The sequence below is a fragment of the Argopecten irradians genome, chromosome 14 (genome assembly GCF_041381155.1).
Source record: "Argopecten irradians isolate NY chromosome 14, Ai_NY, whole genome shotgun sequence".
NCBI classification, from domain to species: Eukaryota; Metazoa; Mollusca; class Bivalvia; order Pectinida; family Pectinidae; genus Argopecten; species Argopecten irradians.
In genome coordinates this window covers 31483513-31507431 of record NC_091147.1, presented here as the reverse complement: position 1 = coordinate 31507431, position 23919 = coordinate 31483513, and the positions used below count along the sequence as shown (strand labels likewise).

At 37.7% G+C, this 23919-nt stretch overlaps 1 protein-coding gene across 5 annotated transcripts in view; it reads left to right on the top strand.

Moving 5' to 3' along the window:
* The window catches only part of LOC138307503 (monocarboxylate transporter 12-like), a 70518-nt gene that overhangs the window by 33635 nt on the left and 12964 nt on the right, over positions 1-23919 (top strand). For all 5 annotated transcript variants that reach the window (XM_069248287.1, XM_069248288.1, XM_069248289.1 and 2 more), the window contains 3 exons: positions 16615-17546; positions 20832-20975; positions 22015-23145. In XM_069248287.1, coding sequence (XP_069104388.1) covers positions 17309-17546; positions 20832-20975; positions 22015-23145 — 1513 coding nt within the window. In that variant the 5' untranslated portion in view covers positions 16615-17308. The remainder of the gene's footprint in view (positions 1-16614; positions 17547-20831; positions 20976-22014; positions 23146-23919) is intronic.

The window sequence follows — 23919 nt, the reverse complement described above, 5'->3', positions numbered from 1 at the left end:
AGCTAACTTTAAAAGATTCATTCATCTTTCTTGCTGATGAAATTATGAACAGTAAACTGAAGTTCCTTTCAGAATTCACAGAGGCTTGAACAAACTTAATATAGATGAAAACCATCTGTCATTAGTTAGCCATGCAATCTTTTTATTTGCTACTTACCAAAATATTTTGATCTGTTTCTCAGTTTTTTCCCATTTGCAATCACTTAGGCTCTTTATCTTAACTGAGCCGATACAGTATGATGGAAATACTCAACTTCCGTGAACTTGTTGTGAGCCTAAGATTCCACTGATGTTAATCACACGAGTAGATTATAAAGATCTAGACAGTGGAACCAGAACCAGTCTCATTACTTAATCTTAAATACCCGCCCCTCTCATCTCATTTCCTTTTGAGGAGTTCTGTAGATGTTGTGTTCTGAGGTGAAAACATGTGAATTTTTGAGGAGTTCTCTTAGTTGTGTTCCGATTAATCGAGTTCGTCGAGTATCGTTGGTTTCAGGTGTTTGATCAATTAATCGAGTAAGAAATCTGTAATCGAGTTTGTCGGAATTTTCGGACACCATGATAAACGAAAGGATAAAGTTAGCTGATCACTAAAACATGCAAAAATATCATAGCCAACTTGTTAAAATCATTCCCTTGTGTGTGGTTGTCACTCATATCATTTTAAGTCGAGACGAATTGAAGAGCGTGTAAGCACTACGTAGTAATTTAAATGTTTAGATGAGCATGTTTTGTGAAGAAAATAAGCGACATGAAAACATGACAGCACAAAGAGGCGTTGCGATCGTAAGCCTTTTAAGGATTTTTTTATATGAGACTTGTATATACATAAAGGAAAATAATAATCAATTTTAATCAATAATTCATTGGTTAAATAAAACTGATGATCGACCATGACATTTCAACCGATTCCCAACACTAAGTTCTCTAGGTGTGGTATTCTGGGGTGAATACATGTGAACTTAGTTTTGAGAAGTTCTGTAGATGTGGTGTTCTGGGTCAGGACTACAATGGAGAAAGCTAAGAGGTTAGGTGTTAAGCCCAGGTAGACTATCCTGGGAGTGCAAGTCCAGGGTTCAAACCCCAGTCTGGCCTTTCTCCTCTTTTTTCCTCTCCTGTTACATTTTATGGAAGCCTTAATATGTAGCAGACAGTCCCAGTATCCTTTTATAAATGTCTCGCTTGTTTACTTGATGAAGTATTGTCTACATTCATCATCTATTACAACACGTAGGTATGTTTGTGTGGTTGTACTGGTATATACACACATTACACAGTCATGTAGCCTCGTATTATATTACACTAACAATGTCTTGCAGAATGTAAACAGTGCACTGTTGGCCACCTTTTTAACTGTCTAAGCAAATTTCCTTTTCCTTTCATGAAGTGTCATAAATTCTATTTATAAAAGTTATCTCCTGTCAGCATTTTAAACCTCCTAAGCATAATCATTGCTACCAATATTGTATGGTAGCTATAAGGTTGATAATGGAATAAAAAAAAAAAAGAAAAAAAGTTCTGCCTAACAGGGGAACAGTATCATCCAGAAGAAACAAAATTGATTAATTCAAATCATCCTTTTCATAATATTCTGCATATGATTTATAACCAAATTTGGTTAAAAACATCCTTTGAGGAACGAGATTTTTCAGGAAATAGAAACATAATTACCTTAAATTGCTTTACTAAATGTGGCAAGTAACACCCTTAGAGAAGGATATAAGAGATTGTATAAATCCTGGCTTCTAAGACACAATGTAATTTGACCTTTAAAATTGAGGAAATAATTATATAATTGAATTGCTGGCTTGACAAGTCTAGTGAAAGATACAGGTACTTTGGCCCTCTTGTTTTCTCAGAATCCAAATCATTACTACCATCTCAACTTTAAAGTCTTAATTTCTGCATGATTGCCAATCAGGGATTTTTTTTTCTCAAAAAATCTTCTAAATTATAAAAGAAAAAATGTGCAGATGTATTGAGGCTTTTAAATAGCTGATATTCCTTTTGAAGATCTAATGTCCAGGTCAGTTCTGTCAATACAGTAAGTTTGTGTCCATATCATGCTCTCTCTCATCTTCTGCAGATTCTTATCGATAAGACGATTGAGTGGGGATGTATTCTTTTTAAGTATGAAATGGACGTCAATCACTGGGACTTACAAGTTGATTTAATTGACAATCAAAATTGCATGTGTACCAGTGTCATCATGCCCTCTGAACGCTGAGTACTTCATTGAAATTAAAACTTTGGCTTAAACCTTAATTATTTATTGATATTTAATTAATTGGATATTAAATGATAGCTGTATGTGTATATTATTACTGAGGAGTAAATGGGATGTTAGAGCCAGATAGATTATACTGTAGTTGGCTGGTCTGACTCAAGGCCATCAGCAAATTTTTAGTGGGTGCAAAATAAAAGAGACAACTACAGCCATGCATTTGATGCATGAACTCTGATCATGCATCTTGTACATGAATGGTCATGCTTCTGATGCATGCCGACAAAAACACCGACACACTTCAGGAGCATGTTCACTAAGCTATTTAGTTAGAATGTTAAGGGCATTCCTCTCAAAATACATAGGCAAGTTTCCTTGGAAACTAGTATCAATGTCGATCTGTTTAGATTTCTCTGTGTCAAAAATATTGTAGTTGTGTATTGATAGAAATATCATGTTAACATATTTCTAGATCTGCTAACCTAAAAGTGCATGTGTATTGATATTCAACATTATCTTTTATTACCACTGATGACTTACTCTGTCTGTTTCACTTGTAACAGAATCTCAATCACAAACAAATGTGAAATATGGCTCCTTTTTAACAATTGGGGGAAATTTAAAGTTTCTACATAAAAAAATTGAGGATAACAACATTGTCATGTAATACATAATCAGAGTAGCAATAAATTTAGCTTTGAATAACAAAGGTATGTTACCTATATGTATATTGTTTTATGTGTTAATTATGTGACTGTGTAATGAAACCAGGCCAAGAACACTGCTAAATACATTTGGTATAATTAGTTCAAAATCCAGGTAAAATTCTTAATGTACCTGTCTTCTTTTAAATTACTTTAAACCTTTCAACTTCCTGGTAGCAGATCATTCCTCATATCTAACAGTGACACTAAAAACACATTTATTTCAAATATGTCTCCTTTATTATTTTCTGTACTTGTTTAGAATTGTATGAAAATGCAGAAGAAATAAAGAAGTTTATGATTTAGTTTACTAGTAGCTGAGTGTACACGGCATAATCAATCAGTTGGACTGTTGTAACCTCGACATACTTATAGAATGCTGTCTGTGCATGTAGTGTGTTTTACAACACATAACACTATAAATGTTTAATGAAGTATGTCTCATGTTTACAAGTGTAAGTCTGTAGCTATTGACTTTTTATACATTACATGTATACAATGTATGTCTCGACATATTTACAAGTGTAAGTGTATAGCTATTGACTTTTTATAGCATGTTTACAAGTGTAAGTCTGTAGCTAGTGACTTTTTATACCATATGTTTACAAGTGTAAGTCTATAGCTATTGACTTTTTATACATGTGATGTTTACAAGTGTAAGTCTGTAGCTAGTGACTTTTTATACCATGTTTACAATGTAAGTCTATAGCTATTGACTTTTTATACCATGTTTACAAGTGTAAGTCTGTAGCTATTGACTTTTTATACCATGTTTACAAGTGTAAGTCTGTAGCTTTTAACTTTTTATACCATGTTTACAAGTGTAAGTCTATAGCTAGTGACTTTTTAGCCCACCATCATCAGATGGTGGGCTATTCAAATCGCTTTTTGTCCGTGGTCCGTCGTACGTCCTTCCGTCCGTCCTTCCGTCCGTCCGTCCGTAAACAATTCTTGTTATCGCTATTTCTCAGAAAGTATCGAAGGGATCTGTCTCACATTTCCCCTAGGACCCTATTTGTGCATATTGCATTTTGGGACCAATCGGTCAACAAGATGGTCGCCAGGCAGCCATCTTGGATTTTGATACTTAAAATTTGTTATCACTATTTCTCAGAAAGTACTGAAGGGATCTGTCTCAAATTTCTTATGTAGGTTCCCCTAGGGCTCTAGTTGTGCATATTGCGTTTTGGGAAACGATCGGTCAACAAGATGGCCGCCAGGCAGCCATCTTGGATTTTGATAGTTAAAGATTGTTATCGCTATTTCTCACAAAGTACTGAAGGGATCTTTCTCAAATTTCTAGTTGTGCATAATGCGTTTCTGGATCGATCGGTCAACAAAATGGCCGCCAGCCTGCCATCTTAGATTTTGATAGTTAAATATTGTTATCGCTATTTCTCAGAAAGTATTGAATGAATCTGTCTCAAATTTCATTTATAGGTTCCCCTAGGGCCCTAGTTGTGCATATTTCGATTTGGGACCGATCGATCAACAAGATGACCACCAAGGAGGCATCTTGGATTTTGATAGTTGAAGTTTGTTACTGCTATTTCTCAGAAAGTACTGAAGCGATCTGTCTCAAATTTTATATGTAGTATGTTTTCAAAAGTTTGAAAAGCAGAGAAAAGATCCCTTTTTCCATTGTCAGACATAGATCATTCATTGGTGGGCGCCAAGATCCCTCTGGGATTTCTTGTTATACCATGTTTACAAGTGTAAGTCTGTAGCTATTGACTTTTTATACCATGTTTAAAAGTTTAAGTCTATAGCTATTGACTTGTTATAGCATGTTTACAAGTGTAAGTCTATAGCTAGTGACTTTTTATACCATGTTTACAAGTGTAAGTCTATAGCTATTGACTTTTTATACCATGTTTACAAGTGTAAATCTATAGCTAGTAACTTTTTATACCATGTTTGCAAGTGTAAGTCTGTAGCTATTGACTTTTTATACCATGTTTACAGGTGTAAATCTATAGCTATTGACTTTTTATACCATGTTTACAAGTTTAAGTCTGTAGCTATTGACTTTTTATACCATGTTTACAAGTGTAAGTCTGTAGCTATTGACTTTTTATACCATGTTCACAAGTGTAAGTCTAAAGCTAGTGACTTTCTATACCATGTTTACAAGTGTAAGTCTATAGCTATTGACTTTTTATACCATGTTTACAAGTGTAAGACTATAGCTATTGACTTTTTATACCATGTTTACAAGTGTAAGTCTATAGCTATTGACTTTTTATACCATGTTTACAAGTGTAAGTCTATAGCTATTGACTTTTTATACCATGCTTACAAGTGTAAGACTATAGCTATTGACTTTTTATACCATGTTTACAAGTGTAAGTCTATAGCTATTGACTTTTTATACCATGTTTACAAGTGTAAGTCTGTAGCTATTGACTTTTTATACCATGTTCACAAGTGTAAGTCTAAAGCTAGTGACTTTCTATACCATGTTTACAAGTGTAAGTCTATAGCTATTGACTTTTTATACCATGTTTACAAGTGTAAGACTATAGCTATTGACTTTTTATACCATGTTTACAAGTGTAAGTCTATAGCTATTGACTTTTTATACCATGTTTACAAGTGTAAGTCTATAGCTATTGACTTTTTATACCATGCTTACAAGTGTAAGACTATAGCTATTGACTTTTTATACCATGTTTACAAGTGTAAGTCTATAGCTATTGACTTTTTATACCGTGTTTACAAGTGTAAGTCTATAGCTATTGACTTTTTATACCATGTTTACAAGTGTAAGTCTATAGCTACATTGTAGTGTTTTTTTTATACCATGTTTACAAGAGTAAGTCTGTAGCTATTGACTTTTTATAGCATGTTTAAAAGTTGAAGTCTAAAGCTACATTGTAGTGCCTTTTTATACCATGTTTAAAAGTGTAAGTCTGTAGCTATTGACTTTTTATAGCATGTTTGAAAGTTTAAGTCTATAGCTATTGACTTTTTGTACCATGTTTACAAGTGTAAGTCTATAGCTATTGACTTTTTATACCATGTTTACAAGTGTAAGTCTATAGATAGTGAGTTTTGATACCATGTTTACAAGTGTTAGTCTATAGCTACATTGTATTGACTTTTTATACCATGTTTACAAGTGTACGTCTGTTGCTATTGACTTTTTATACCATGTTTACGAGTGTAAGTCTATAGATAGTGAGTTTTGATACCATGTTTACAAGTGTAAGTCTGTAGCTATTGACATTTTATATCATGTTTACAAGTGTAAGTCTGTAGCTAGTGACTTTTTTATCCCCCGCCCAACAAAGTTGGCGGGTCCGTACAAATGGTTTCCGGAGCATAACTCTAAAACCAGTAGAGATATTTCCACGAAACTTCATACACACATTGGTCTTATGGTCTAGTAGTGCCTTTTGCTATTTTAAGGTTTTCATTTTTTGCATTTTTTCCGTAACCATGGAAATATTGCTGAAAATATCATATTTTTGTACCAGGTTCGTTTCCGCAGCATAATTGGAAAACCGGTTGAAATATATGCACGGAACTCCATAGGCTTTTGCTATTTCAAGGTTTTCACTTTTTGTGCTTTTTTCTGTAACCATGGAAACATTGCTGAAAATGGCAGATTTTTGTGTAAGAATCGTTTCCGGAGCACAACTCTAAAACCAGCAGAGATATTTCCATGAAACTTTATAGACACATTGTTAGCTCACGCGGCGTCCGTCGTCCGTCCGTCCGTCAACATTTCCTTTAAATCGCTACTAGTCATAGAGTTCCACATGGATTGTAACCAAATTTGGCCACAAACATCCTTGGGGGAAGGGGAACAGAACTTGTATAAATCTTGGCTCTGACCCCCCAGGGGGAGAAGGGGCGGGGCCCAATAGGGGAAATAGAGGTAAATCCTATAAATCGCTACTTGTCCTAGAGTTCTGCATGGATTGTAACCAAAATTGGCTACAAACATCCTGGGGGAAGGGGAATAGAACTTGTATAAATTTTGGCTCTGACCCCCCAGGGGCAGGAGGGGCGGGGCCCAATAGGGGAAATAGAGGTAAATCCTATAAATCTACTTGTCCTAGAGTTCTGCATGGATTCTGACCAAATTTTGCCACAAACATCATTGGGGGAAGGGGAACAGAACTTGTATAAATTTTGGCTCTGACCCCCCTGGAGCAGGAGGGGCGGGGCCCAATAGGGGAAATAGAGGTAAATCCTATAAATTGCTACTTGTCCTAGAGTTCTGCATGGATTGTAGCCAAATTTGACCACAAACATCATTGGGTGAAGGGGAACAGAGTTTGTATAAATTTTAGCTCTGACCCCACGGGGGCAGGAGGGGCGGGGCCCAATAGGGGAATCTGAGGTAAATCCTATAAATTGCTACTTGTCCTAGAGTTCTGCATGGATTGTGACCAAATTTGGCCACAAACATCCTTGGGGGACGGGGAACAGATCTTGTATAAATTTTGGCTCTGACCCCACCAGGGATAGGAGGGGCGGGGCCCAACAGGGGAATTTGAGGTAAATCCTATAAATCGCTACTTGTCCTAGAGTTCTGCATGGATTGTAGCCAAATTTGGCCACAAACATCATTGGGTGAAGGGGAACAGAGTTTGTATAAATTTTAGCTCTGACCCCCCTGGGGCAGGAGGGGCGGGGCCCCATAGGGGAATCTGAGGTAAATCCTATAAATCGCTACTTGTCCTAGAGTTCTGCATGGGTTGTGACCAAATTTTTCACAAACATCCTTGGGAGAAGGGGAACAGAACTTGTATAAATTTTGGCTCTGACCCCACGGGGGCAGGAGGGGCAGGGTCCAATAGGGGAATCTGAGGTAAATCCTATAAATTGCTACTTGTCCTAGAGTTCTGCATGGATTGTGACCAAATTTGGCCACAATAATCCTTGGGGGATGGGGAACAGATCTTGTATAAATTTTGGCTCTGACCCCACCAGGGATAGGAGGGGCGGGGCCCAACAGGGGAATTTGAGGTAAATCCTATAAATCGCTACTTGTCCTAGAGTTCTGCATGGATTGTAGCCAAATTTGGCCACAAACATCATTGGGGGAAGGGGAACAGAGTTTGTATAAATTTTAGCTCTGACCCCCCTGGCGCAGGAGGGGTGGGGCCCAACAGGGGAATCTGAGGTAAATCCTATAAATCGCTACTTGTCCTAGAGTTCTGAATGGGTTTTGACCAAATTTTTCACAAACATCCTTCGGAGAAAGGGAACAGAATTCGTGTAAATATTCGCTCTGACCACCCTCCCCCCCCCCACCCCCCACCCCCCTCCCCTGGGGGCAGGAGGGGCGGGGCCCAATAGGGAATTAGAGGTAAATATTCAAATTCCTTCAGAAAAGAAACAATGAACCTGTATTCAGAATTCAGAACATTACTTGGCATTACAAACCAGGTGAGCAATACAGGCCCTCTGGGCCTCTTGTTCTTATGGTCTAGTAGTGCCTTTTGCTACTTTTAGGTTTTCACTTTTTGTGCTTTTTTCTGTAACCATAGCAACATTGCTGAAAATATCATATTTTTGTAGCAGGTTCATTTCCGGAGCATAACTCTAAAACCAGCAGAGATATTTCCACGAAACTTCATAGACACATTCTTTTTAGGCCCTTTATGACACTGTCATTGTACTAGTTATAAACAGGTTAATAGTTTTTCACCTATATGCTTCACATTCATAAAACTATTCACCTTGCTGTATCTGCCCTTATATATATAATTACCAGAAAAGAAAGAAAAAAAATTGGATTATATTTGTGGCAGTGTTATTTGGTGGATGAAAGAAAATACGAATTTAAAACTGCTGTCAAATTTGAATGATATATGTATCTTAAGACATTAGACAACACAGACCTTGAATTTAATACTGCGTGGAGTAAACCATTTTTTAAAAAAATGGGAAAATTATCGCCAACAAATGTCAAGGCTGTATACCTGATTCAACAATTGCAGCCCCTCTCTACTTGAATTATACTCCATCTTTCTTTAGCTCAACTTCCTTTTTCCTGTTTTTTAGCTCACCTGGCCCGAAGGGCCGGTGAGCTTATGTCATGGCGCGGCGTCCGTCGTCCGTCCGTCCGTCCGTCAACATTTCCTTTAAATCGCTACTTGTCATAGAGTTCTGCATAGATTGTAACCAAATTTGGCCACAAACATCCTTGGGCGAGGGGAAACAGAACTTGTATAAATTTTGGCTCTGTCCCCCCCGGGGCAGGAGGGGCGGGCCCCAAAAGGGGTAATAGAGGTAAATCTTCTGCATGGATTGTAACCAAAATTAGCCACAAACATCCTTGGGGGAAGGGGAACAGAACTTGAATAAATTTTGGCTCTGATCCCCCGGGGGCAGGAGGGGCGGAGCCCAATAGGGGAAATAGAGGTAAATCCTTTAAATCGCTACAAGTCATAGAGTTCTGAATGGAATGTAACCAAATTTAGCCACAAACATCCTTGGGGGAAGGGGAACAGAACTTGTATAAATTTTGGCTCTGACCCCACCAGGGATAGGAGGGGCAGGGCCCAACAGGGGAATTTGAGGTAAATCCTATAAATCGCTACTTGTCCTAGAGCTCTGCATGGATTGTAGCCAAATTTGACCACAAACATCATTGGGTGAAGGGGAACAGAGTTTGTATAAATTTTAGCTCCGACCCCCCTGGGGCAGGAGGGGCGGGGCCCCATAGGGGAAACTTAGGTAAATCTTATAAATCACTACTTGTCCTAGAGTTCTGCATGGGTTGTGGGGAGAAGGGGAACAGAACTTGTATAAATTTTGGCTCTGACCCCCTGGGGGCAGGAGGGGTGGGGCCCAATAGGGGAAATAGAGGTAAATCCTTTAATTCTCTACTTGTCCTAGAGCTCTACATGAATTGTAACCAAATTTGGCCACAAACATCCTTGGGGGAAGGGGAACAGAACTTGTATAAATTTTTGCTCTGATCCCCCGGGGGCAGGAGGGGCGGGGCCCAATAGGGGTAATAGAGGTAAATCCTTTAATTCACTAATAGTCATAGAGTTCTGAATGGAATGTAACCAAATTTGGCCACAAACATCCTTGGGGGAAGGGGAACAGAACTTGTATAAATTTTTGCTCTGATCCCCCGGGGGCAGGAGGGGCGGGGCCCAATAGGGGTAATAGAGGTAAATCCTTTAATTCACTAATAGTCATAGAGTTCTGAATGGAATGTAACCAAATTTGGCCACAGACATCCTTTGGGGAAGGGGAACAGAACTTGTATAAATTTTGGCTCTGACCCCCCGGGGGCAGGAGGGGCGGGGCCCAATAGGGGAAATAGAGGTAAATCCTTTAAATCGCTACAAGTCATAGAGTTTTGAATGGAATGTAACCAAATTTGGCCACAAACATCCTTGGGGGAAGGGGAACAGAACTTGTGTAAATTTTGACTCTGACCCCCCAGGGGCAGGAGGGTCGGGGCCCAACAGGGGAATTTGAGGTAAATCCTATAAATCGCTACTTGTCCTAGAGCTCTGCATGGATTGTAGCCAAATTTGGCCACAAACATCATTGGGTGAAGGGGAACAGAGTTTGTATAAATTTTAGCTCCGACCCCCCTGGGGCAGGAGGGGCGGGGCCCCATAGGGGAAACTTAGGTAAATCTTATAAATCGCTACTTGTCCTAGAGTTCTGCATGGGTTGTGGGGAGAAGGGGAACAGAACTTGTATAAATTTTGGCTCTGACCCCCTGGGGGCAGGAGGGGTGGGCCCAATAGGGGAAATAGAGGTAAATCCTTTAAATCTCTACTTGTCCTAGAGCTCTACATGAATTGTAACCAAATTTGGCCACAAACATCCTTGGGGGAAGGGGAACAGAACTTGTATAAATTTTAGCTCTGATCCCTCAGGGATAGGAGGGGCGGGGCCCAATAGGGGAAATAGAGGTAAATCCTTTAAATCACTACTTGTCATAGAGTTCTGAATGAAATGTAACCAAATTTGGCCACAAACATCCTTTGGGGAAGGGGAACAGAACTTGTATAAATTTTGGCTCTGGTCCCCCGGGGGCAGGAGGGGCGGGGCCCAATAGGGGTAATAGAGGTAAATCCTTTAAATCACTAATAGTCATAGAGTTCTGAATGGAATGTAACCAAATTTGGCCACAGACATCCTTTGGGGAAGGGGAACAGAACTTGTATAAATTTTGGCTCTGACCCCCTGGGGGCAGGAGGGGCGGGGCCCAATAGAGGAAATAGAGGTAAATCCTTTAAATCACTACAAGTCATAGAGTTTTGAATGGAATGTAACCAAATTTGGCCACAAACATCCTTTGGGGAAGGGGAACAGAACTTGTATAAATTTTGGCTCTGGTCCCCCGGGGGCAGGAGGGGTGGGGCCCAATAGTGGTAATAGAGGTAAATCCTTTAAATCACTTCTTGTCCTAGAGTTTTGTTTGGATTGTGACCAAATTTGGCCACAGACATCCTTTGGGGAAGGGGAACAGAACTTGTATAAATTTTGGCTCTGACCCCCTGGGGGCGGGAGGGGTGGGGCCCAATAGGGGATTTAGAGGTTAATATTAAAATTCCTTCAGAAAAGAAACAATGAACCTGTATTCAGAACATTACTTGGCATTACAAACCAGGTGAGTGATACAGGCCCACTGGGCCTCTTGTTTTCATACACATAAAGTCTCCACAATCAAACTTACTTCAGCTTTGATATCTCCATTGGCGGGGGATCTGAATGACTATGTCCTTGTAAACCATGTTTACAAGTGTAAGTCTGTAGCTATTGACTTTTTATACCATGTTTACAAATGTAAGTCTGTAGCTATTGACTTTTTATACCATGTTTACAAGTGTTAGTCTATAGCTACATTGTAGTGACTTTTTATACCATGTTTACAAATGTAAGTCTGTAGCTATTGACTTTTTATACCATGTTTACAAGTGTAAGTCTATAGCTACATTGTAGTGACTTTTTATACCATATGTTTACAAGAGTAAGTCTATAGCTACATTGTAGTGACTTTTTATACCATGTTTACAAGTGTTAGTCTGTAGCTAGTGACTTTTTATACCATGTTTACAAGTGTACGTCTGTAGCTATTGACTTTTTATACCATTTTTACAAATGTAAGTCTGTAGCTATTGACTTTTTATACCATGTTTACAAGTGTTAGTCTATAGCTACATTGTAGTGACTTTTTATACCATGTTTACAAATGTATGTCTGTAGCTATTGACTTTTTATACCATGTTTACAAGTGTAAGTCTATAGCTACATTGTAGTGTTTTTTTATACCATGTTTACAAGAGTAAGTCTGTAGCTATTGACTTTTTATAGCATGTTTAAAAGTTTAAGTCTAAAGCTACATTGTAGTGACTTTTTATACCATGTTTACAAGTGTAAGTCTGTAGCTATTGACTTTTTATACCATGTTTACCAGTGTAAGTCTATACCTAGTGACTTTTTATACATTAAAATTGGGAAATTATCATCATCATTTTAATTTAAGTCTGACTCAAAATATTCATTAACTATTGAGTCAGTGTTCAGTAATAAAAAAATAATAAATTGATCATTTAATTATTTTATTATGCTGTATGTAATTTATATTGCATGTTAAAGATACTGCACCGCTGACAAACAGTATTTTTTCTCTATCAAAAAGAAAAGAGCAGACGAATTAGTATTTTTAGGTCATCTGACCCAAAGGGTCAGGATGACCTATTGTCATCATGCACCGTCCGTCGTCGTGCGCCGTCCGCCGTCTGCCGTGCACGTCCGCCGTTCGTAAACTTTTCATTCAAACGACTTCTTCTCAATAACCAGAAGGCCCAGGGTACTCATATTTGGCCTGTAGGTTGCTGGGATGAAGGGCTACCAAGTTTGTTCAAATGAATGACCTTGACCTTCATTCAAGGTCACAGGGGTCAAATAGGCTAAAATCCTTAAAACTACTTCTTCTCAAGAACCAAAAGGCCTAGGGTACTGATATTGGGCCTGTAGGATGGTGGGATGAAGGGCTACCAAGTTTGTTCAAATAAATGACCTTGACCTTCATTCAAGGTCACAGGGGTCAAATAAGCTAAAATCCTTTAAACAACTTCTTGTGAATAACTAAGAGGCCTAGAGACCTGATATTTGGCCTGTGGCATGCTGGGATGAAGTGCTACCAAGTTTGTTCAAATGAATGACCTTGACCTTCATTCAAGGTCAAAGGGGTCAAAAAGGCTTAAATCTTTAAACGACTTCTTTTCAAGAACCAGAAGGCCCAGGGTACTGATATTGGGCTTGTAGGATGCTGGGATCAAGCGCTACCAAGTTTGTTCAAATAACTGACCTTGACCTTCATTCAAGGTCACAGGGGTCAAATAGGCTAAAATCCTTTTAACAACTTCATGGGAATAACTTAGACGCCTAGAGACCTGATATTAGGCCTGTGGCATGCTGGGATGAAGCACTACCAAGTTTGTTCAAATGAATGACCTTGACCATTATTCAAGGTCAAAGGGGTCAAATAGGCTAAAATCCTTTAAACAACTTCTTGTGAATAACTAAGAGGCCTAGAGACCTGATATTAGGCCTGTGGCATGCTGGGATGAAGGGCTACCAAATTTGTCCAAATAAATGACCTTGACCTCCATTCAAGGTCATAGGGGTCAAATAGGCTAAAATCTTTAAACGACTATGTTGTATTGTACTAATAGTCAGATGACCGTTAAGGCCCATGGGCCTCTTGTTTGTTCAGTTACAAAAGTTGCTTTCTGTTCACCATTACCATCATTAAAAATTTTGAGCTGCTACTTTTACTGCAAGTTGAAAATAATTAATTGCATCCCAAAAAATATCTCATATCAAATGAAGTACTGATTGTGCATGCACCAAAAGCAAAATAAATCATTTTATATTATTTTTTTGTGATAATAAGACATATACATACACGATTAAACACAAATTATAGTTCAAATGATGAGTATTGTTTATGCTCTGTCGGCGATGGAGCGTCCAAAATAAAACACTTGGAACGTACAAATGTAACTGATCAATGCAGAAATTATGGTAAAATGCAAATACATGAGGCCTATATAAATTGTCAAAGATGTTTGAAAATGAAACATACTACATGTATACTTAACAAATTAAATAGGCCTAGCAGACGAAACCTCTGGCTCAACCCCACTGTCACTTACGACAATGAAAGTGGGCCACGTGTCAAAAATACCAACTGACAGGACCCAAGATATTGTGCATGAGGTGTTTATTAATTTGTGATTGCTATTTATAATCCTATTTTTATGTCTGGTTGATATTTTGCATCCGTACCCCGGTTAGTTTTCCTGCACTCTCGGCCAGTCAACAAATAAATGTAAATATATAAGCATTGACCGTCTTTAAGTTGTCATTCATAGCTTGCTTCATGGAATTTGCCTTTGTCCAGTTGGCATTCATATTGGCTATGAATACCAACTGAAAGACGTTCAATGCTTAAATGTGTTCCGAAAATACAGCAGAGACTGCCATTTTGTCACGCCGTCCTCATTATCCTGACGTCACGCCTTTTTTCCTTATGTCATTTTATTGTTTCTGTCTGACGTCATAATGAATTTCTAGCCAAGGAAAATCACTACAGGTCATATTACACTAGTGACATATGCAAAAATATTACACGGGCGAAATCACTGGATTTCAGACAAATGTGATAAATATATATATACTAGCTTAGCTTGATCTCGACTTCTTTTCTAAAACCACTAAATCTTTTTAAAGTGGCTAAAGTGTCTCTTCCATTGATAACATAAGCAAGGCTTGCATGGTTACAAAGTGACTGAGAGACTTAATATTAGGCACCCCCAGGGGGTCAGAGCCAAAAATTTATACAAGTTCTGTTCCCCTTCAATCAAGGATATTTGTGGCCAAATTTGGTTACAATCGATGCAGAACTCTAGGACAAGTAGCGTTTTATTATCCCCCGCCCAACGAAGTTGGCGGGGGATAATACAAATGGGTTCCGTCCGTCCGTCCGTCCGTACGAATGGTTTCCGGAGCGTAACTCTAAAACCAGTAGAGATGTTTCCACGAAACTTCATACACACATTGTTCTTATGGTCTAGTAGTGCCTTTTGCTATTTTAAGGTTTTCATTTTTTGCATTTTTTTCGTAACCATGGAAAAAAACATTGCTGAAAATATCATATTTTTGTACCAGGTTCGTTTCCGCAGCATAACTGGAAAACCGGTTGAGATATACGCACGGAACTCCATAGGCACATTAGTCTTATGGTCTATTAGTGCCTTTTGCTATTTTAAGGTTTTCACTTTTCGTACTTTTTTCTGTAACCATGGAAACATTGCTGAAAATGGCAGATTGTTGTGTAAGAATCGTTTCCGGAGCACAACTCTAAAACCGGCAGAGATATTTCCATGAAACTTCATAGACACATTGTTCTTATGGTCTAGTAGTGCCTTTTGCTATTTTTAGGTTTTCACTTTTTGTGCTTTTTTTTCTGTAACCATAGAAACATTGCTGAAAATATCATATTTTTGTAGCAGGTTCATTTCCGGAGCATAACTCTAAAACCAGCAGAGATATTTCCACGAAACTTCATAGACACATTCTTTTTATGGTCTAGTAGTACCTTTTGCTATTTTTAGGTTTTCATTTTTTGCACTTTTTCCGTTACCATGGAAACATTGCTGAAAATATCATGGTAAATGGCAAATGTTACTTTGCAAAACTCCACCCATCTTTGTGTATATAGTCTAATATAAATGTCAAGGCTGTATACCTGATTCAACAATTGCAGCCCCGCTCTACTTGAATTATACTCCATCTTTCTTTAGCTCAACTTCCTTTTTCCTGTTGTTTTCATACACATAAGTCTCTACAATCAAACTTACTTCAGCTTTGATATCTCCATTGGCGAGGGATCTGAATGACTATGTCCTTGTAGGATTTACCTTTATTTTCCCTATTGTTCTGTTCTGTTCTGTTCCCCTCCTCCAAGGATGTTTGTGGCCAAATTTGGTTACAATCCATGCAGAACTCTATGACTAGTAGCAATTTAAAGAAAATGTTGACGGACAGACGACGGACGTACGACGGACGCCGCGCCATGACATAAGCTCACCGGATCATGACTTAAATTTGCTGTGCTGAAGCAAGACGGCTGTATATTTAATTTGGACTAGCGATTAAATAATCGGCTAGTAAAATTTTGGGATTTCCTAGTCCAAATGACTAGCAGCGAAAAAAATTTAGCATCACAGACTGTATTAGGTGTGGGCAGCATTCTATTGTCACAGTCTTATAATTATATAAGTTGTGTTGTGGGCAATTTTAGCTGGCAATATATTGGCTTACAAATCTGATAAATATTTTTATGTAACAATTTGTAGGACTTTTAATCATCTGTTGATGATATATCAACATTAACACAAACAGGAAATATTAATGAAGCTTCACATACATATTGACATTAATTTAAATACATGATCCATAATTAATCAAATGATTTTATTAATTTGATATTAATTTAATATGTCCATAATTAATGTATTGATTTTATTAATTTGATATTAATTAAATATGTCTGTAATCAATGTATTGATTTTATTAATTTGATATTAATTAAATATGTCTGTAATCAATGTATTGTTTTATTAATTTGATATTAATTAAATATGTCTATAATTAATGTATTGATTTTATTAATTTCAGACACATTTACCAGTGGTCACTATGAACAGCTGAACTAGAAGCTGGTTGAGGAGGGCTCTTACTCTTTGAAGACTGAATACCTTGCTACCCTCTGCAGACTCATGACAACTCTCGGCTATCCTAGAATTATAATAATCCAGTCTTGTGGCATAGGAAGGACCACTGACGATTATTTCCGACTAGCTGGCGGGTAATCCGTCAAGGTTTTCTTAGGGCCCTGCTGGGCCATCTATTGCATAAATACTCTGTGTGACACAAGCTTATAGAGTTTTAGCTTGTTTTGTTATTGACGTCATCAAACACACTGTTTCTCTGGAGAGAAAAAGACAAGGAAGTTGAATCATAAACTGGCGCAATTTACAGTCCAGTCAAATTTTTATGGTCATTTTATACACGTGTTTGTTTCTTTTTCAATCAAAGTAGCATTTATAATTAGTCATTTAAATCAATCAAAACAAACATTCATCAAATTACATTGGCAATATTTTATATTGATATTTCATTCAACGTTATTTTGAAAATTCACAAGCTGTGAAAGTGTTATTTCATAAACTGCCCATATAAGAGGAGGATTTATACAAAACTCCTCAACAACAAATCTCTGAAATTTCTGATTGTATGTTTATAAGTACAATCAGTATTTTATAAAAGTGACAGTTCTGAATAGTTGAGAAAAGATTCAAGTGAAATAAAAATGGGAAAAGGAAAGAACCCTGACAAAGAGCATGAGCCACTAGAAGAGGTTCCTGTTCCCCCAGATGGAGGCTGGGGTTGGATGGTGGTTCTCGGATCTTTTGCCCTCCACATCATCGCTGATGGAATCGTCTACTCCTTCGGAGTGTTCTATATTGACTTCCTGGAGTATTTCAAAGGTGGTAAAGGTGAGACGTCATGGGTTGGCTCCCTTGTTCCAGGAGTAACACTCACAGTGGGTAAGTACTGTAAAATCAAACCTGTCTATACACTCAAAGGACAGCCAAACCTGTCTATAAAAGTCATCCAAAGAAAAGGCAAACCTGTCTATAAAGACCACAAAGGGACAAGGGAAAAGTGATCTCTGTAGCTAAGTGACCTTTATACACAGATCAGATTGTATTATAATAAACCATTGGGACCCTAAGAAAGTGGTCTTAATATGCTTGGATCATAACATACATGGGTCTTGATGTACAGGTGGTCTTAATATACAAGTGGTCTTAACTTACATTGGTCTTTAAATATACAGGTAGTCTTAATTTACAGGTGGTCTTAAATACATTAGTCTTATCATACATGGGTCTTAATATACAGGTGGTCTAAACTTACAAGTGGTCTTAACATACATGGGTCTTAATATACAGGTGGTCTTAACATACAGGTGGTCTTAAAAACAAATGGTCTTAATACCCAGGTGGTCTTAACATACAGGTGGTCTTAAAAAACAAATGGTCTTAATAAACAGGTGGTCTGAATATACAGGTGGTCTAAACATAAATGGGTCTTAATATACAGGTGGTCTTAACATACAGGTGGTCTTAATATAGTTAATATCGAGTAGTCTTAATAAGTAGGTCTTAATATACACTGGTCTTAATATAAATGGGTTCTAATATAAGTTGGTCTTAATATAAATGGGTTCTAATATAAGTTGGTCCTTATATACATGGGTCTTAATATACAGGTGATCTTGATATACATGGGTTTTAATATAAATGGATCTTAATATAATGGGTCTAAACTCTTAATATACATGGGTCTTAATATACATGGGTCTTAATATACACATGTCTTAATATACAAGTGGTCTAAATAAACATGTAGTCTTAATATTCAGGTGGTCTTAATATACAGGTGCAGGTGGTCTTAATATACAGATCGTCTTTATACATATGATTGTTAAGACAGGTTTCCCTGTACTTCTGCTCTAGATAACTTAGTATCAATTAACAATTAATATATCAAGCAGTAATTAATTTTAAAATTACAGATACTATACCCTGCCTTGCCTGTAAGTATAGATATACAGAAATGGGGGACAATAATTAAAATCTGTATTGTCTGACCCTAACAGATGTCATTACACCTTCGATGTTTGTCCAATCAGTACCACCGGGGGGGGGTTTGATCGCATCATGTACTTATTGGCCTCAGAGGTTTGGTGTGAAGTGATCTGTGACCAATCGATGTACAGTGCAATCACAGATGTTACCTAATGTGCTGATGTTACACGTAGGCTGCCTCCACACAATAGGCCTGTCATTGCCATCAAGTCAGACGAGAATTCTTAGCTTTTCTCAGTGAACATATGTCACCATAACTGCTCTGTAGGTTAACTAAAGATAAAAACTCAAAGGTCATGTATGACAAGCAAATATATCTACAAGATAGATCAATCAGTCAGAGCCACACCTGTATCTCAGATGTGATTATAAACATTACATGTTGTCTTTTTATTCACTAAAGTAGACTGATATTTTGATTAAACAGGAAAAATTAATATCCATGTTTACAAATCATTTGTTAGATTATGCCATACCGTGGCGTCCGACTTCCGGCCTCCGTCGGTCAACAATCCACTTCTTCTCAATAACTGCTGGTCAGAATTCTGCAAAATTTGATTGGTAGCATCCTTATGGGTAACTGACTGAAAATTGTACAAATGATGGGGCTGACCCCCCAGGGGCCTGAGGGGCGGGGCCAAAAGGGGTCAATTTGGCTATATCTATATAAACGACTTCTTCTCTGAAACTAAGCATAGGATAGCACCCATAACGCAATGGTAGCATCCTTATACATGTAGAATGGGGATTCAAAATCCACAACGATAAGGCTGATCCCCTGGGGGCCTGAAGGACGGGGTAAAAAGTTGTCAATTTGGCTATTTCCATATAAACAACTTCTTCTCTGAAAGTAAGCATGGGATAGCACTCAAAATGCAATAGTAGTACCTTTATAGGGTGGGGATTCAATATTGTACAAATGATGAGACTGACCTCCTGGGGGCCTGAGGGGCGGGGTCAGAAGGGGTCAATTTGGCTATTTCCATATAAACAATTTCTTCTCTGAAACTAAGCATGGAATATCACTCATAATGAAATGGTAGTAATGATGGGGCTGACCCCCCGAGGGCCTGAGGGGGGGGGGTCAAAAGGGGTCAATTTAGCTATTGCTATATAAACAATTTCTTCTCTGCAACTGAGCATAGGCGAACACTCATAATGCAATGGTAGCATCCTTATAGGGTGGGGATTCAAAATTGTACAAATGATGGGGCTGACCCCCCAGGGGCCTATGGGGCAGGGTCAAAAGGGGTCAATTAGACTATTTCAATAGAAACAACTTCTTTTCTGAAACTTAATATGGGGTAGCACTCATAATGCAGTGGTAGCATCCTTATAGGATGGGGATTCAAAATTGTACAAATGATGGGGCTGACCCCCCAGGGGCCTATGGGGCAGGGCCAAAAGGGGTCAATTAGACTATTTCAATAGAAACAACTTCTTCTCTGAAACTTAATTATGTGATAGCACTCATAATGCAATGGTAGCATCCTTATAGGATGTGTGAATTTAAAATTGTACAAATGATGGGGCTGACCCCCTGGGGGCCTGAGGGGCGGGGTCAAAAGGGGTTAATTTGGCTATTTCCATATTAACGACTTCTTCTCTGAAACTTAATTATGGGATAGCACTCATAATGCAGTGGTAGCATCCTTATTGGATGGGGATTCAAAATTGTACAAATGATGGGGCTGACCAACCGGGGGCCTGAGGGACGGGGTCAAAAGTGGTTCATTTGGCTATTTCCATATAAACAACTTCTTCTCTGAAACTGAGCATGGGATATATGCACTCATAATGCAATGGTGGTATCCTTATAGGATGGAGATTCAAAGTTGTACAAATGATGAGGCTGACCTCCCGAGGGCCTGAGAGGCAGGGTCAAAAAGGGTCAATTTTGGCTATTTCCAAATAAACAATTTCTTCTCTGAAACTAAGCATGGGATAGCACTCATAATGCAATGGTAGAATCCTTATAGGGTGGGGATTCAAAATTGTACAAATGATGGGGCTGACCCCCCCGAGGGCCTGAGGAGCGGGGTCAAAAGGGGTCAATTTAGCTATTGCTATATAACTAGATAATAATAACTAAACCTTAAATTGTTAGATGGTTTCAATATTTGTCTACATTACGTTGTATTTCACAAGCAATTAACATTATAATGTTCTCGATTCCAGGACCTATAGCAAGTGCCCTTACAAATCGCTACGGTTGCCGAGTGGTGACGATAGCTGGTGCCTTGCTCGCTTCCCTAGGATTCATCTTAAGTCTCTTCGCCCCAAACATCTACTACCTCTATTTCTCATTTGGCATCATGTCTGGTGAGTCTTTATGCATTGAAATTATTACATGGGTTGTCATTCTATCAATAAATATTTCCAGTATGTCAATCTATGTATAAATATTACCAGTATTTCAATCCATGTATAAATATTACCGTTATGTCAATCTATGTATAAATATTACCAGTATTTCAATCTATGTATAAATATTACCAGTATGTCAATATATCAATAAATATTTCAAGTATATACTACAGGTATATGTCATTCTATCTACAAAAATTTACAGTATGTCAATCTATGTATAAATATTACCAGTATGACAATTTATCTATAGATACTACCAGTATATGTCATTCTATCTATAAATATTTCCAGATTGTCAATCTATCAATAAATATTACCAGTATGTCAGTCTGTGTATAAATATTACCAGTATGTCAATCTATGTATAAATATTACCAGTATGTCAATCTATGTATAAATATTACCAGTATTTCAATCTATGTATAAATATTACCGGTATGTCAATCTATGTATAAATATTACCAGTATGTCAATCTATGTATAAATATTACCAGTATGTCAATCTATGTATAAATATTACCGGTATGTCAATCTATGTATAAATATTACCAGTATGTCAATCTATGTATAAATATCACCAGTATGTCAATCTATGTATAAATATTACCGGTATGTCAATCTATATATAAATATTTCCAGTATGTCAATCTATCAATAAATATTTCCAGTATTTCAATCTATGTATAAATATTACCGGTATGTCAATCTATGTATAAATATTACCGTTATGTCAGTCTGTGTATAAATATTACCAGTATTTCAATCTATGTATAAATATTACCGGTATGTCAATCTATGTATAAATATTACCAGTATGTCAATCTATGTATAAATATCACCAGTATGTCAATCTATGTATAAATATTACTGGTATGTCAATCTATGTATAAATATTACCAGTATGTCAATATATCTGTTGATATTATGGGACGGGTATGATAGTCTATGTTACTTCTCCTATTCTGTCAGTAGTATGATGATTCTGTTGCAGGCCTTGGGTTTGGCCTGATGTACTTACCAGCCATCGTCAGTGTGGGACACTACTTTGAGAAGAAGCGTGCCTTTGCGACAGGAATCGCTGTGTGTGGGTCTGGAGTGGGGACGTTTATTTTTGCTCCTCTGTCCAAGTTTCTACTGGATGAGTATACTTGGCGTGGTGCTACTCTTATTGAAGCCGGAATAATTCTTAATTGTATCATTTTTGGAATTCTATTTAGGCCTTTATTACCTTCAAAAAGATCAAAAGCAAAATATGATGTTGAAGCAAATGGTAAAAGTGAAACAGAGGCTCTAGTGAAAGAGAATGGAGAAAGCAAGAAAAACTCTGCCCTACGCATTCCGTCCGTGACATTAACCACTGAGCCAAACTCTCCATCATCATTGGTAGCATTTGATACCAATAAAATTCTCACCCGTTTAAAAGTGGAGGAGAATGGAATAGCTCAAATGGTAAGAAGTGATGGTGCTCTTCATAAACTCAGTGATTATTCTCTGTCTCCGCCGCATTCTCCCACAAGTAATGTGGCTCCTGTTGTCCTTCGCTCAGGAACATTCCGACGTCAACATTCCACCATGTCGTCGGCCAGCCACCTGACTCCGTTGTCTCGTAAAGACATTTTTTACAGTGGCAGTTTGATCAACATTCCTCAGTATAAGTCTAATCCGGATCTCTATGTCACCAGTGTTCTCTCCATCCCCGAACAAGTAGCCAATGAGGATGACTGGTACATCTTCCGATGTTTGAATCTGTCTCCAGAAGTACGCGATGCCGTTAGACAAATGCTGGATTTCTCTCTGCTGAAGGATCCCATCTTTCTTATGTTTGTCGTGTCTAATTTCTTCACAAGTATAGGCTTCAATATGCCATACATCTACCTACCAGACAGGGCATTAGAATCAGGCATTTCAAAGACAGATGCAGCATTACTAGTGTCGGTGATTGGAATAGCTAATACGATTGGTCGAGTCGTGTTTGGGTGGATGGCGGACCAGAAGTGGGTGAACCGTTTGATGCTATATAACACGGCCCTGACAATTTGTGGTGTAGCCACGGCTCTCAGTCCCCTTCATAACAGCTTTGAGTTCCTCGTGTGTTATGCAGCAATATTTGGAGCATTCATAGGTAAACTTTTTTATTTTATTTTATGATATTAGAGATGGACTGAATTTAAGTCACCTGGTTCAAATGACCAAGGTGACCATTTGCTGTACTGGTCATTGTCTGTCAAACTGGTGAGAATTAAACCAAATTTTGAACATCTTATGATAATTAGATTTGATTTGTTTTCATATTAAATCAGACTTTCTGATTGGCAGATTCTTTTTCATCTTAATGCTTTGAAGAAAACATTCTGAAATTCACATTTTCCACATAATGGTTGATTAAAGAGGTTTTTGAAAGAAGAAGTATGTTATTAGTATGTTAGATTATCCTAATTTCAAAATGATTAATTATGATGAGAGATGGCTGGAAAAAAAGGATTTGAGGAAAATTTATGATATTGTTTTTTAAAGACAATTGTCATAGCGATATATAGTCAATGAATCATGATCATTACAAGTCAGTCACAATTTATAACTGCTGAAAATGCTATTTAAATTACTGAATAAAATGGTACACTTATGTTAATTATGTCGTGTAAGCAGCGATAACTGTATTGATATACTCTACACAAGCTTGTTTACTTTTGATAAATATATCCGATTATAGATATATATCAATAGATAGTGAAATATCATGGCATGAAAACTCAAGGTCATTGCATCTAAAATAAGAATTTGTACAGTGTAACTTCCCGAAACTGAACCTTCTCAAAACCGATCACCTCTAGAAACCAAACATGGATGTCATGTACGGAATGAATTCCTCTTTATTAATAGTATATAAAACTTCCCA